Source organism: Choloepus didactylus, chromosome 21, assembly GCF_015220235.1.
Source record: "Choloepus didactylus isolate mChoDid1 chromosome 21, mChoDid1.pri, whole genome shotgun sequence".
NCBI lineage: Eukaryota > Metazoa > Chordata > Mammalia > Pilosa > Megalonychidae > Choloepus > Choloepus didactylus.
This window is the reverse complement of record NC_051327.1, coordinates 47,103,377-47,117,622: the sequence shown is the minus strand read 5'-3', so window position 1 is coordinate 47,117,622 and position 14,246 is coordinate 47,103,377. Positions and strand designations below refer to the sequence as shown.

Here is a 14,246-nt window from a genome sequence, read left to right as displayed (position 1 = left end):
AAGAATTATATTCTAATCTATGGAATTGATTTTTTGGAAGAGATAAAGGAGTTGTTATGAAACCACCCTGGTCATGGGTTTGATTCTAGAATATCAGTATTTCTTTATAAAAGTTGCATGCATGTATCTGTTCTCTTTGTCCAATTGGTAAGAAATGTGATTCTGGTATTCCCTGTGACATGAATGACATGAGTTTTCCTCCCCTCTCCACCCAAAAAAAGTGTCAGAAATGTTTACAACTGGGAACTAGAATCCTAAAACTTATTTCCAAAGCAACTTTATATCCTAGCTGATTTGGACCAGTCACCCCGAAACCTCTGAACTCCAAACAATCCCTTGTGTTTGTGGCAACCCACAATGGAAATCTCCCCACCTCAGAATTTCCTTTTCTGAGGTGAGTGCTGGAAGAGTATAGGGCTGCTGAGGAGCTGGCAGCTTCCTGGGGAAAGAATCCGGTTCTGAGAGAGCCGAGCGGGGACCCCAGGGCTTATGGGTAAAGGTGGGGGGGGGGGAGTGGGCCGTGTCCTTAGGCACAAGCATAGGCTAAACCTCAGGAGTCCGACGGTTTCTGGACAAGAACGAGGGATAATGACCCAGGCCACCCACTCACAGTGGGTGGGTTAAAGGCAGGAGGCTGAGGCCCTTTCTCAAGGGGTGGCCAAGGGGTGAGGGGAGCCAGGGAGAACGGAACATCTGGGCTTTGGGAGAGGAGCCACACCAGGCCTCACCCCTCAGCCTGAGAAGTCCAGTTTGGGTAAACGCTCAGGAGCTGCCCTTGAAAACAGAGTTGCTGTGAGCCAGAATCTTCTCTCCTCTTGGTAAAATATATTTTAAGAAGCCCAGGATTCTTACATACCACCTCTCTCCCTCGTCCTCCCACTCTTCCCCAGATTGACGTCCAACAGGTAGCCAGAAATGAGATCCGTACATCTGTACCCCGAGTCAGAGGCAGATCCCAGCTGCAGACACCCACATATGCACTGGCTTTAGCCACGTCCTTTTATTGAGCCATTTTGGTGGGGGTTAGTGGGAAGGGCATTCTCCCACCCCCACCACAGTGTCCCTGCCACGGGCTCAGCAGCTGCTGCAGTCACTGGGATAGACGTCCCAGTGCAGGCCGATGGCGTTGATGAGGAGGCCAGCCCGGCCACTGATGAACCGGAGCACGGTGTTGGGGTACAAGGGGACGGCGTTGAAACTCGTGCCTGTGTCTTTCCCAAAAGGCAGGTAGCGACCCTTGTCGGTCACGAAGATCACCTGCCTCAGGTAGTACTTGTACTTGCCGGACACCTGGATCACCGACTCCCCAGGGTGCAGGAAGATCTCCTCCAGGTCTCCCTGGCTGCCACCCACATAGTCGCTCCACACTTTGCCGTAGCGCACCTGGAGGCTGGGGCAGGGGTGAGGAGGGAGGGAAGGGAGACAAGCAGGAGGGGGAAATCAGAACTCAGGGCTCCTGGCCAGTGAGAATTCCAACTGGTGACAGTGAGGACAAGTTTCCTGCCTGCCTCACAGGATGTGATGGCTGGGCAAGCCCTTGGAGATCGTACAGGGAGCTTCAACTCCTCATATTGCCAACAAATGAACAGGCTCAGAGAGGGAAAGCGACTTGCCTAGCATCACCCAGAGAGCAAGCAAGTGGCAGAGCTTGGACTTGAACTCCAGACTCCCATCCCTCAACCCCATACCCCTGGAAAGGAGCAAGAGGATTTTTCAAACATCGGAAAGTCTCCACTGTGGAAGAGGGAAGAGACACATTTGTGCTGCCCCAGGGTGCAGAGCCAGGATTGGAAGGAGATGACATTTGGCTCAACACATGATAGAATTTTCCAACCATACGAATGGATGGGCATCTCTCGGGGGAGACAGCAAGCAAAGATGGAGGATGGCCCGGTGGAGGACTGCAAAGGGATTCAAACCGCAGGTGTGCCCAAGGTCATACGTGGCAGGGATTGGAGGGGTTGTAAGAGCGCTGGTCTAGAATTCAAGTAATCTACAACATTTTGACCTGATCCTGTTACCCTGAGACTTGTGGGTTGAAGTAGACGTGACCCAAAGTGACAAGAATGTCCCAATTTTGTAAGATCCCGGAGGGTCCCCAAACCACAGAAACTCAAAGAACCTTCCTTACCCTACGATGTAGTATCTGTTGACTCGGACACGGAGGGCAGTGATGGGGCCGTCCAGCTGGTTTCCAGAATGGGAGAATCTCTTTCCTCCACCGCCTCCATACTCGCCATTGTAGGAGGAGGACCGAGCCTGAACTGGAGGGGAAAGCAGGAGTTGGAGAGGGATAATCCCCCAAGAGCTCAGTTTCTTCCCACCACCCCATCACACCCCCCATAACTCAGTTCCCACCACTCTCAAGCTGGCTTCTGAATGCTGTGGCCACCGGGGGTACAGAAGGTTGCTTCCCCATGACCCTGGGGTTCCTGGTGTCTCACTTACTGGCATTGGCAGAGGCTGAGGCACAGAGAAGGACCAGGAGAGCTACTGTCAGCATTCTGGGGCTGGAGTGGGAAGGAAGGAGAAAATGAAGGTTTGCCCTTTTCCCTCTGGGCTTTATTTGTTCAGGCATTTCTGATCTCCACTTTAGACTCAGGCTTCTTGGTCCTTCAACTTAGACCTAGCAGACCCATTCTTGGGCTTAGAAAGGACTATCCATAAGCTAGAGGCACTGACTTCTGTGTCCTCAGCCCCTCTGGCTCTCCCTGGTCTGACTGCAGCCAATCTCTCCTCTCCCCTCCCAGGCCAGAGGAGCGATCCCAGCCCTCTGTCTGGATCAAGCTGTGGCAAGCCCCCTTCCTTCCTGGCACCAAGCAGGAAAGGAGTTATCAAAAGAAGTCAAGGACATCACCAAAGCACAGGAATGGTTGCTTACCAAACCCACGAGTCTGAGCAAAACCTCACTGAAGTCTGCCTGTGGTAGACTGGCCTGGTTTGTGGGGCATCTGGGCATAGCTCAAATCCCTAGCTTCACCCTGGTCATAAATCATAAAGCATTTTGGAGGCGCCTCTGTGCCAGCTGGGGAGTGAAGGTGGTGGTAGAGAAGACAGTGCCAATGCCAGCATCCAAGCCATCCGGGTGAACCAGAATAGACTAAGAAGTTGCAGAAGGATTTGGAACCAGCTCGGCACATTCGACTCCAGGGACCCCGTCTACACTTTTCCTTCCACTAGCCCAAATCTGCCGATTTCCCTTTCCCCATCACATCCCTTCAGTTGAGACCCAGGTATCTTTGCACCCAGTTAAGACTAGCTCAGATGCAGGTCTCCCCTGCTGCCCAATCCATGCATTCTCCTCTCTGGCTCGAAGTTGAATTTCTCCCTAACTCAGATCCAGGCATCCCTGTCACCCACTTAGCCCATGCTTCTGTCACTCCTCACCTGGCCGTTTCAGGTACAAAGTAACCTCCTAGAATCTTCCAGATCTTTTATATTGGGTCCTAGCCCTCCCTCTGCTCTTTACGGTGTGAACCTCACCTTCTGAACAAACATGATCAACCTTTTAGGGTCAGGTGTCTGGTAGGGTCTGGAACATCATATCCTGCCCCTCCCGCCCAGGGTTACAGGTGGTAAGGTGGGGTCCACTCTGGGCCAAACCCCAGATCTCAGGAGGGGCAGAATAAACTTGAGGAAAGTTTGCCAACCGAACGGCCAGCGGCTTTGTGCAGGTAAGGTGACCGACCAGTCACCTCTATGGTGGAGTCTCGGGTACTCTTGAAAACCTCTCCCTCCCCTAAATGAACTGCAGAAGCTCGCACTGAAATCGGCCCTCTTTCAGGATAAGCGTTGCCCTCCAGGCATTCAAAATACAGATTCTCCCAGAACGGGGCCACACTCCTGACACTTCATGCTTAGGACTGCCCACAAGTTGCTTCTTTCTCCCCCATCCGTCCTTGCATCCATCTCCACCTGCCAGACCTTTCTCAAACCTTCTCTCTCTGGGGAAGGAGCACGTTGGGCAGCTGCCAACTCCCCATCCCAAGAACAGACCAAGGCCATCCAGCCGGCAAGCGGGAAGCAGAGGAACTGAGGGCACCCAGGCCCTCCTCAGAGGGTGGCTTTCCTCCTGGGCCCCAGAAGCCCTCCGGCAGCAGCGTGGGCTGAATCCTCCCACCCAGGGCAGCCGCTCCTTCCCTTACCGCTGACACTTCCCCAGGGCTGGCATCATCCATTTCTTCATTCTAGGCCTTTCTCTTCCAGGACCGACTCCTTGGACCCAAACTGGAAGCCCTCGTGCCTGGGCCCCCTGTGCCAGCAGGTCCTTCCACACTGAGGGAAGGATGGAGCCCAGGGAGGGGCTGGGGTCACTCCTCTCAGTTAGTGTTGACGAACAGCCAGGTGCTCAGAGCACCTCACGCCCTCCTGGCTGCGGAGCCATCCCAGATAACAGGGAGCCAGCCCGGCGCTGAGGAGCCGGAAACAGGCGGGGTCCTGGGTGGCGAGATTCTGGGAGCGGAGCAAGGACCCCGCTAAGGTCCAAGGAGACCACTGCCGCCCCTTCAGCCCGGCCGTTCTGTTTTGCTACGTCTCGTGCCCTCTCTCTGCACCCGCCTTTCTTTCCCCGTTCTCTCTCTTTCTCTTTTTGTCTCTACCTTTCCCTGAATCTCTGCTCTGAGGTTTTATCTTTATATTCCCTCTCTCCATGCCTCTTTTTAAAATTCGTATTGTGGTACACACACAACATAGCATTTCCCATTTTAACCGCTTTCAAGTATACAGGTATGCAATGTTGCGTTCCCGTTGCCAGTATCTGTTACCAAAACCCTCCATGCCTTTTTCCTGCTGTCTCTGCCTCTTCTTTCGTTCTCTCTCCAGCTCCTCAAGTTTGCTTGCTCTCTAACTCTCTTCCCCTCTCTCCTCTCCCTCACTGTCGTGTGTGTCTCCCTCTACCTCTCTTTCTGTTAGGGACATGTCACACAGTCTGTGACCAAACCCAGGAAGTCAAAGTGGCAGCCCAGAGAGGTCTGGGGTCGACGCCGGGGAGGTCACCCTCATATTTCCAGCCACGGCACAGCCAGGACCCTCAGGAAAGAGGCTCCCACGTGTGCCACGGGTTCCTTCCACTGCACTGACCCTGTGGGGGAGAACCACGGTCTTCTCATGGCCTGGAGACTGTCCCTTGCTCCCCACCGCAAGTCCCCGGTCCAATCTCCAGAGTGCAAAAGATGCCCGTCCTCAGTGCGAGGGGTCTCGGGGTCAGTCTTCTGTCCTTCGCAGAGACAAGGAAGGCCGCTGTCTGGCTAATGCTTGTATGTCAGGGGTTAGCTCTGATGTGGTGACTGGAGAACCAGGAGGAAGAAGGAGAAGAAACATCAGGTCCCTCTCTGCTTCTGCCACATCCGCTCCCATTTGATCTGCTTTACACTTAAGCCATGTGCCAGTGGGGGGCCTACCTGCCCCTTAAAATCTGAGTGCAGTTGCCTTCAACCTCCCATCCTCTCCAGTCCTACAGGCCATGAAGCCCTCCCAAAGCTTCCTGCCATTTCTTCCCATTCTCTCCCCAGATCCTCAGCGCCCTTGGCAAAGAAATGCCCTTGCCAAATGTTTCCTGGGCATCTACCTTGGAGGCAGTATTCTAGGCACTGGGGAAATTACAGTAAGGAAAGTCAGTGCACTGCCTTCACGGGGCCTCATGCCCATGCCGGGAGTCGGGCAATGACCAAATAAACCCATGCAGCATCTGCCAGGAGCAGGGAGTGCTGGGAAGAAAAATAAAGCCTGGTGAGGGCATGCCGAGGGCTGGGGAGGCTGCTCTTTTAGCTGGGAGGCTTCCCTGCTCAGGTGACATTTGGGAGGGGACCTGGTTGAAGTGATAGAGAGAAATGTAGACATTTGGAGGAAGAGTGTTCCAGGCAAAGGGGACATCAAGTACCAAAGCCTTGAGAGGAGAGAGGGTGCACGATGCCTTTGGAAACAGCAAAGGGGGCAGGTGGGCTGGAGAGGAGGTGGGGGGCAAGCAGCAGGAGGTGAGGGCTGGGCGGCAGCTGGTGGACAGATGGTGCAGGGCCTGGGAGGGCCTGGTCAGGAGCGTGGATTTTATTCGGAGAGTGGTGGGAGCCATGGGAGGGTTTTGAGCAGAGGGGAAACAACAGGATCACAGTTGCACGTTTAAAGGCTTACTGTCGCCAGATTTCGACAATGTGGAGAATGGACTTGGGGGGTGCGTAGGTGTAGGAATGGAGGGACAGAGCTGGAATGTGGTAGCCAACCTTCCCCCCTTTCACTGGGTCCCTCTTTCCTGCCCTCCTGGAGTGCTCTGAGCTTGACATCCTTCTCCCTCTCTCAAGCAAAGCAGCTTTGCCCTCCTCTCAAGTCTTGGTGCAAATTCAGGCCCCATGGTGGGGAGCTGCCCATTCATCCCAAGAATTTTTCAAAGTATGTTTCCAAACAATGGCAGATCTGTTTCCTGTTAAGGAAAAAGAAAGTTCTCTACCTCTTTATTTGCACATTGGGTCTCCCTGTGCAAGGTCATTTGAACAGAGGGCCTCACCGCTCAAACAAACTCGAACACTGCTTCTCTGTTCACCTGTCCACCACTGCTTCGTGAGTCAAGCCTGGTGAGCAGAAGTGACTTGACCAAGTTGCCTAGGGGGTCCCTCGACTCCCTTACGCTGTCCTCTCTGTCCCACACTCCAGTCCCCTCGGTGGCCTGTAGCTGCTAACTCCATGCTCCTTTCCTCTTTGCCCAGGTCACTCCTGCAAAAGGCCCTCCTTCTGCCCACATGGCATCTTCCACCCCCAGGGCCATTCAGACGATGCCATCCCCTGCACCCACCCTCCCAAGCCCACCGCAAAGCTTCTTCTGACAGACTGCTCGGCTCTCTTCCCCTCCCAGACCCTCCACCCCAAACAGAATTAGTCATTCCTTTTTCTGGCCTCCAGCTGAGCTTCCTACATTACCCTATTATGGTTCTAATTATCTTGAGCTGTAATTTATCTGTTTACATGGACATCTCCCTTACTAAACAGAGCACTTGTTTGAAGGCAGAGGCTGGGGCTTATCTGTCTCTGAATTTCCAACTCTTAGCATCACAGCTGGCTCAGAGTACATAGTCCATAAATGATTGTCTAATTCACAACGAGTGAGGCAGGGCCTTGGGTCCAGGTGGCAGCGAGACTGCAAGTAAATGTTCACCCTTTGCCTTTTCACACATCTGAGTCTGTCTTCTTGTAGGGTTTGTATTTGGGTTTTCTTCAGTTACTTATTTACCATTCCTTTGGAGAAGCTTGGTATTGGGATGCAAAGACAATTCTGAGTCGAGGGCCTTAATCCAGCCCTTGCGAGCTGTGTGACCTTGAAGCCTGTGTTTCCATGTTTGTAAAATGAGAAAAAAAGAGAACTCTATCCCCTCTCAAAGAGCAAGGTTCAAATAGAAGTTCACTATATACACACGCCCTTTGTTCAAAATTCCATCAGGCTACATTCTTACGCACTATATAGATAACGCTTTTTAGGTTTTAATGTACTGGAATAGCTAGAAATAAATACCTGAAACAGTCAAACTACAACCCAGTAGCCTTGACTCTTAAAGACGACTGTATAGCTATGCAGCTTACAGGGGGTAACAGTGTGATGGTGAAAGCCTTGTGGATCCAGTGTATGGATGAGCAGAAAAATGGGGACAAAAAACTAAATGAAAAACTGGGTGGGGGTGGGAGGTGATTTGGGTGTTCTCTTTTACTTTTATTTTTTATTGGTATTTCACTTTTTCTAGTACCAGGAAAATGTTTAAAAAATAGATTGGGGTGATGAATGCACAACTATATGATGGTACTGTGAACAACTGATTGTATACTTTGGATGATTGTATGGTATGTGAATATATCTCAATAAAATTGAATTTAAAAAAATTCCATCAGGCTAGATGTGGGTCGGGACTCCTCTAGGGGCAGCTTGAGAGGTGATGGCAGTAAGTAGGGTGGCTCAAGAGACAGGTAAGTGTATGTTGCTAATCACATTTTGAAGTCAGAAACTTATGGAGATTTACTAAGAATTCATGGACAGAATATTGTATTATAAAGAGACGTGAGTTTAAAGCCTAGCTCCAGCCCTTATCTAGAGAGCATGCTGAGCCTCAGTTTCTTTATCTGTAAATTAGAAATAATAAGATCAGCCAGGTGGTAAGTAATCAGTGAAGGTCCATTCTCTTCTCCCATCAGATTTTCATAAAATGTGGCCTTTCTCTTTGATTTCTTTCAGATGAAGTTGTTCTGGGCACCCATCCTCATTCTCATCTTCAGTTAGCTTTATTTTATGAGTTAGCTTGAACTCAGATCCTAGAGACCTTGTCAAATGCACCATAGGACTTGGAAAAGAATACTGTGTAAGTTTGTTGGACAACTGACATTAAAATCATTTGGGGACCTGGTTTTAATTTCCTTTTTTTAATTGAAGTATAACTTAGATGGTAATTTCGTTTTCATCCCCCATGTTTTTGCCTTCAAAGTCTCCACATCTCTTACTAAATTAATTGCTTGATGACTTGATCTTTGTTTTCACCCTTTGTTTCCTTTACTTGTTTTCCTCAGCAAAAAAAATTTATCACTCTCCAGAACATATGACAATATAATATCATGAGTGTTGATATAATCAACGATATCCAGTGCTCACATATGCCAGATAAACTGCTATCAAAATGGGAATGAGGTGGAGTCATGCCACCGGGATGTACTGTTACTCTGTGTCAGAAGAATTAATCAAAGACTATGAACATATTTGATTTCCTCGTTTATGCAACCCATGAGACACAAGCAATCATCTGCTTTCGTGCATGATGTGTTCTGGAAATGCATTAAGACAGAGATGCAAGGGCCATGCTGGGTTGGAATTCAGCTGCTGTTACTCAGAAGCCATAGGCTGTGGGCAAGTTATTGGACTTCCCTGGGCTTCTCTTTTCTCATCTTTAAAAAAAAGAAAAAAGAAAAACGGAGGCAATAACTGAACCTACCTCTTAGGGTTGCTGTGAGGATTAAGCTCTTGGTATGAGTAAAGTTCTGGAACACTGCTGGTGCACGGAGCATGCCAAGGAAGTGTTTTCCACATGAATCAAGTGTGCACGGGTCAAACAACAGTCCCCCGTTCTAAGGTGTGGCTCCATCCCACGGAAATAAGAAGATTGTAATATCCCCAGTTACACCTCGGGCTTTGGATATCAACCTCAGTGATCCATTCCTCACATTCCATACATATGCTTTAATTTTTTTCTTTTCCTTCTCAACTGAATGCATTGCATACTAACTAAATCTCAGTGTGTGCCCAGCGGAGGCCAGAGAGCCGCTAATTTTAACATCCATGGTGCTTCTCAAATTTGTCCTACCCTGCCAACTTCATCAGATCTCACATCTTTTCTCTAGGTTCATCACTTGTGCTAGTTTGAAGCTGTTTTGTACCTCAGAAAAAGCCATGTTCTTTTAATCCATTCCTGTGAGTGCAGACCTATTGTGTGTGGGACCTTCAGGTTAGGTTATTTCAATTGAGATGTGACCCACCCCATTCAAAGTCGGTCTTAATCCTTTTACTGGAGTCCTTTATATGAGGATAAAACACATACAGAAGCAAAGAGATGTGTTCCAGTTTGCTAATGCTGCCATTTTGCAAAACGCCAGAAATGGATTGGCTTTTATAAAGGAGGTTTATTTGGTTACAAAGTTACAGTCTTAAGTCCATAAAGTGTCCAAGGTAAGACGTGAACAATAGGGTACTTTCACTGGAGAAAGGCCATTGGCATCCAGAAAACCTCTGTTAGTTTAGAAGGCACGAGGCTGGCATCTGCTTGCTCCCAGGTTGTGTTCCAGCTCCACTTTCAGCTCCTTTGTGTTCTTCAAAGTGTCTCTCGTGGCTGTAGCACTTCCTTCTGTCTGTGAACACTTTTATAGGACTTCAGTGATCCAGTTAAGACCCACCCTGAATGAGTGGGGTAACACATCCATGGAAATTATCCAATCAAAGGTCTCGCCCACAGTTGATTGAGTCACATCTCCATGGAAACCCTCAAAGGTTTCCAACGTAATCAACACTAATACTTCTTCCCCCACAGGATTGCATTAAAAGATCATGGCTTTTTCTGGGGGGCATAATATATCCAAACTGGTACAAGATGAAACCAAGAGAAGCTCATAAAGAAAAAGCCCCTGGAGGAGCAAGAGAGGAAGCTACTTATGGTGGTTTGTATATATTATGTCCCCCCAAAAGCCATGATCTTTCAATCCAGTCTTGTGGGACATTTGGATTAGGTTGTTTCCATGGAGATGTGACTCACCCAACTGTAGGTGTAATATTTTGATTAGATATTTCCATGGAGGTGTGGCCCCACCCATTCAGGGTGGGTCTTAATTAGATCACTGGAATCCTTTAAGAAGCTCTTGTGAGAGCTGACAGGGACCGAGATGCTTGCTGACACTTGCAGATGCTTGAAGATGTGGACAGAAGGACACTTGGAGATGCTGAGCTAAGAGATGAAGCCCAGAGTTTGCCCCTGAGATCTAAGAGAGGACAAAACTCCCCAAGAGAAGCTGAGAGCGACATTTTGGAGAAAGCCATTTTGAAACACAACCCGGGAGCAAAGCCAGCCACATGCCTTCCCAGCTGACAGAGGTGTTCCAGACGCCATTGGCCATTCTTCAGTGAAGGTATCCTCTTGTTGATGCCTTAGTTTGGACACTTTTATGGCCTTAGAACTCTAAATTTGCAACCAAATAAACCTCCTTTATAGTAGCCAATCCATTTCTGGTATTTTGTATAATGGCAGCATTAGCAAACTGGAACACCACTGAAGCCAGAAACTGAAAGCAATGAAACCTGAGAGAAAAGGACCATCAGGTACCGGCCATGAGCCTTCTTATGTGACAGAGGTGTCCCAGATGCCAGTGGTCTTTCTTCAGAGAAGGTATCATCCTGTTCATGCCTTAATCTGGACATTTTCACAGGCTTAGAACTGTAGATTTGTAAGCTAATAAATCCTCAGTATAAAAGCCAACCCATTTCTGGTATTCTGCATCCCAGAAGCTTCAGCAAACAGAATCATCACTTTTTCATTTACACTCATTTTATAAAAGAATAAGGGCAAAATGCTCAACTACACATCAAACACTGCTGCACAGGCAAAGTTAGTGTGAACTTGATGTATCAAAAGCATTTATTGAGGGAACTAGGAATATGGAGATTAAGTCATCGTTTTCTGCTCTGGAGAGGCTCTCAGCTTCGTCAGGGGCAAACACTTAAACAAACACTTCTTCAAGTGTAGTGAGTGAGTGAGTCCGATGGGGCTCATATAGAGACAGTCAATCACAAAGGAGGGAATGTGGTCACAGATGTTGGAATTGCAGAGGAAAAAGCTTTCAGCCTTTGGAACCAGAGAGAAGCAGGCTGAGGTGCAGCTCTGCCACCAACCTTGGGAAAGCAACTTAAAGTTTCTGAACCTCAGTTTCCTCACCAGTAAAGGACAGTTAAGGTTCACAGCAGAGTTATTTTGAAGTTAAATTAGATATAAAATGTGCTTAGTAAATTGCAATCTGTTTTGGCCAGCAGCAGTAGCACAGGAGTGTGCAGATATTTAAACAAAGTGGGTATGAAGTGGGGCACATTTGGCTTTAACAAGGGAGGCAGGTACAGGGCAGATAGGACTGTAGGAACTGGAAGAGGCCAATAGGAATCCCCAGACAGGCTGTGAGTGGAGCCAAGACCCAACTGTGTTTATGATTGCTAATCTGTCCTTGCTGTGGTAGGGGTAGGAGGCAAAGGGGAGGCCAGCTCTGCTCTCAGATGCCAAAGGACTGAGAACCAACAAGGAAGAAGACGGGCACTTCTGTGTGAAGATGTTAGCTTTCTTCGTGGAGTGAGAAAAAGAGGACATTGGTTAATGGAGAGGGTTGTTGGAGTTGGGGAGAGCTCTTTTCAGAAGATGTGGAAAGCTTGGAAGAGTCAATGCGGGGAAGGGAGAGAGAACTGCCCAGACCCATGTTAGAGTTGAAGTTGGACCTAGCCAGATAAGTGAGAGACACTAGATGTGGGGGTTGCATGATTTTCTCCAGCAGGGCTCACTAACCTGGTAATCGGACAAAAGGAAATGGTTGTATTGGTTCAGGGTAGAAGCCTTATGAGGAAGATGTGGCACAAGGACAAGGCTGGCAGGTGCTTGTAAGTGAGTGGTTGCAGCAATACACCATAAGGTTCTAGAGGAAGCAGAGCGAAGCTGGGAGGGGAGGTAGTCAGGGATGGAAAGTGCAGCCTCCAGGAAGAAGTCTCAACAAGATTGACCAGCAGGTGGAGTGGGAGCCTGGGGAACTTTATGGCCAACATAGAGCAATCCTGGATGGTAACAAGGTTCCTGGTGGGTCCCTAAAGTGCAGGGGCAAATCGTTTGATGGTCTTTCAGAGATGACAATGCTGGATTAAGGTGGGAGAGGAACCAAGTGTTGAGTGTATGCTTCATGAGATAATTTATATAAACGACCTAATATTATCCCCCCAAGTACCCTTCAAGATGGGGATTAGTGAAAAATGGAAACTCAGGCACAAATTAAGTAGGTTGCTAAGAGTCTCACAGCTGTTAAGTGGGGAAACTCAGATTTAATCTGAGTTTGGGCTGGCTGGCTCCAAAGCCCTGGTCCTTTCCATCACCCGATTTCCCCCCAAAGACATGACACTTGGGCTCTGTAATTCATTCTCATCATTTTTCACGGCCTTCATGGTCAGATTCTGATTCTTGGATTCTTGATTGCCAAGTAGGTGAGAGATCTGGCAGGCTCTGAGCAATGTGGAAACCACTTGAGCTCAGCTCCACCTTTATTCCTTGTTGGCACCAAGATGGCCCTAGGTGAAGTCTGGCGCTCTCAGACTGGGGAGACCCCACTGCAGGGAGGATGGGAAGAGGGAACCAGGAGCAAGAGGAGGCACCTGGGCTCCCCTGTTGAAGGTTTGGATATGTCTCATGTGACTGACATGCTCAACAAGTAATTTGTTAATGCAAGGAGGACTTTGGAGAAGGTCAGATCTGATTTCCGATTCCATTCTGGCACTTGCTAGCTGGGTGACCTTGGTTGGTGTTGACCGGGTTTCTTGGTTTACCCAGCATTAGGGGGCTTCCTAGGACAGGGGATGTTCCGTGCTAAAACCAGACAGTCCCAGGCAGATGGGATGGTTTGTCATCCCAGATGTGCTACTCAACCGCTCTATGCTTCAGTTTCCGGGTATCCAATGTGGCTCTCCACTGATCAGTTTCATTTACCTTAGGTTTACCTGCTCCACTTCTCACCACCTGGGTGATGCTTTTCAGAGACCACAAGGGCAGGGAGCACCATTTAATTCTGCCTAAACAGGAAGAAGTTCAGAGCTGACTGAATATCCCCTCATCTGCTGAAGCTAAATTTCTGAAGCACAAAGCCACTTTTCACGAGAATTCTGTTTGGAGCCCTCAGCTGTGGCTTATGTTGTGGCCTGGACCACAAATCATGAGCCTCCCCAGTTGATCACTTTCCCACCATTCCTGGCTGCCACCTCTTGTCAAGAGGGGATCATGGCCAGGTCCAAGCACACCATCCTCAGTAGGGAGTGGGGAGATGGGGGCTGGGTGTACGTGGATGGAAGCAGCTTGAAGCACAAGATGCAGAACTCTGGTCACAGTGACATAGCATAGGAAGAAGTCCTTAGATTTCCGCCAGGATGGGTGGCATGAGTATGACGGGAAGAGATCCAGACAGAGTGCCCTCAAAGGACTGCTTCCTCCTCTGGGGCCTCCCCTGGGGCCTGCTGTCAACTTTCTTCTCACACAAGCCAGTGGCCTCCCATTTTGCCCAGTAGTCAGGTTTGTGGTGGGACTCAATATTGTGGAAGAAGGGCACATGGAAGCTGTTATTGCTATAGGAGTGTGAGTTCTCAGCAGAAGGAGAAGTAGATGAACTGAGCAGTTTTAAATTTGGACAACCACAGTTCCTCAAAAAGTTAAATATAGAGTTACCACATGATCCATCAGATATACTCTAAGTGTACACCCAAGGGAATTGAAAACACGGTCACACAAACATGTGTACACCAATGTTCGTAGCAGTATTATTCACAGTCGCCTACGTGGGAAACCCACACATCCATAAACTGATGAAGGGATAAACAAACAGTGGTATATCCATGCAGTGAAATATTATTCAACCATGAAAAGTAATGAAGTACTGACATATGCTATACCATGGATGAAACTTGAGAGAATTATGCTAAGGGAAAGAAGCAAAAGGCCACATATTGTATG

General features: G+C 48.8%; 1 protein-coding gene across 1 annotated transcript; it reads right to left on the bottom strand.

Annotated features, from left to right (window-relative positions):
• Positions 1–985: 985 nt before the first annotated feature.
• Positions 986–3,523, bottom strand: ZG16 (zymogen granule protein 16). Its single transcript, XM_037813624.1, has 3 exons — positions 2,449–3,523; positions 2,132–2,264; positions 986–1,390 (listed from the first exon to the last, which is right to left on the bottom strand). The coding sequence occupies exons 1-3, from the start codon at positions 2,576–2,578 to the stop codon at positions 1,075–1,077; spliced, it is 579 nt and encodes a 192-aa protein (XP_037669552.1). The 5' UTR covers positions 2,579–3,523; the 3' UTR covers positions 986–1,074.
• Positions 3,524–14,246: the final 10,723 nt, after the last annotated feature.

Excerpts from the sequence above, each read along its gene's own strand:
- ZG16 (XM_037813624.1), bottom strand. The coding sequence starts at position 2,578 with ATGCCTGAACAAATAAAGCCCAGAGGGAAAAGGGCAAACCTTCATTTT. Across the intron at positions 2,265-2,448 it reads CTCAGCCTCTGCCAATGCCA|TTCAGGCTCGGTCCTCCTCC; the intron begins GTAAGTGAGACA and ends TTTCCCCTCCAG. Across the intron at positions 1,391-2,131 it reads AACAGATACTACATCGTAGG|CCTCCAGGTGCGCTACGGCA; the intron begins GTAAGGAAGGTT and ends CCCCTGCCCCAG.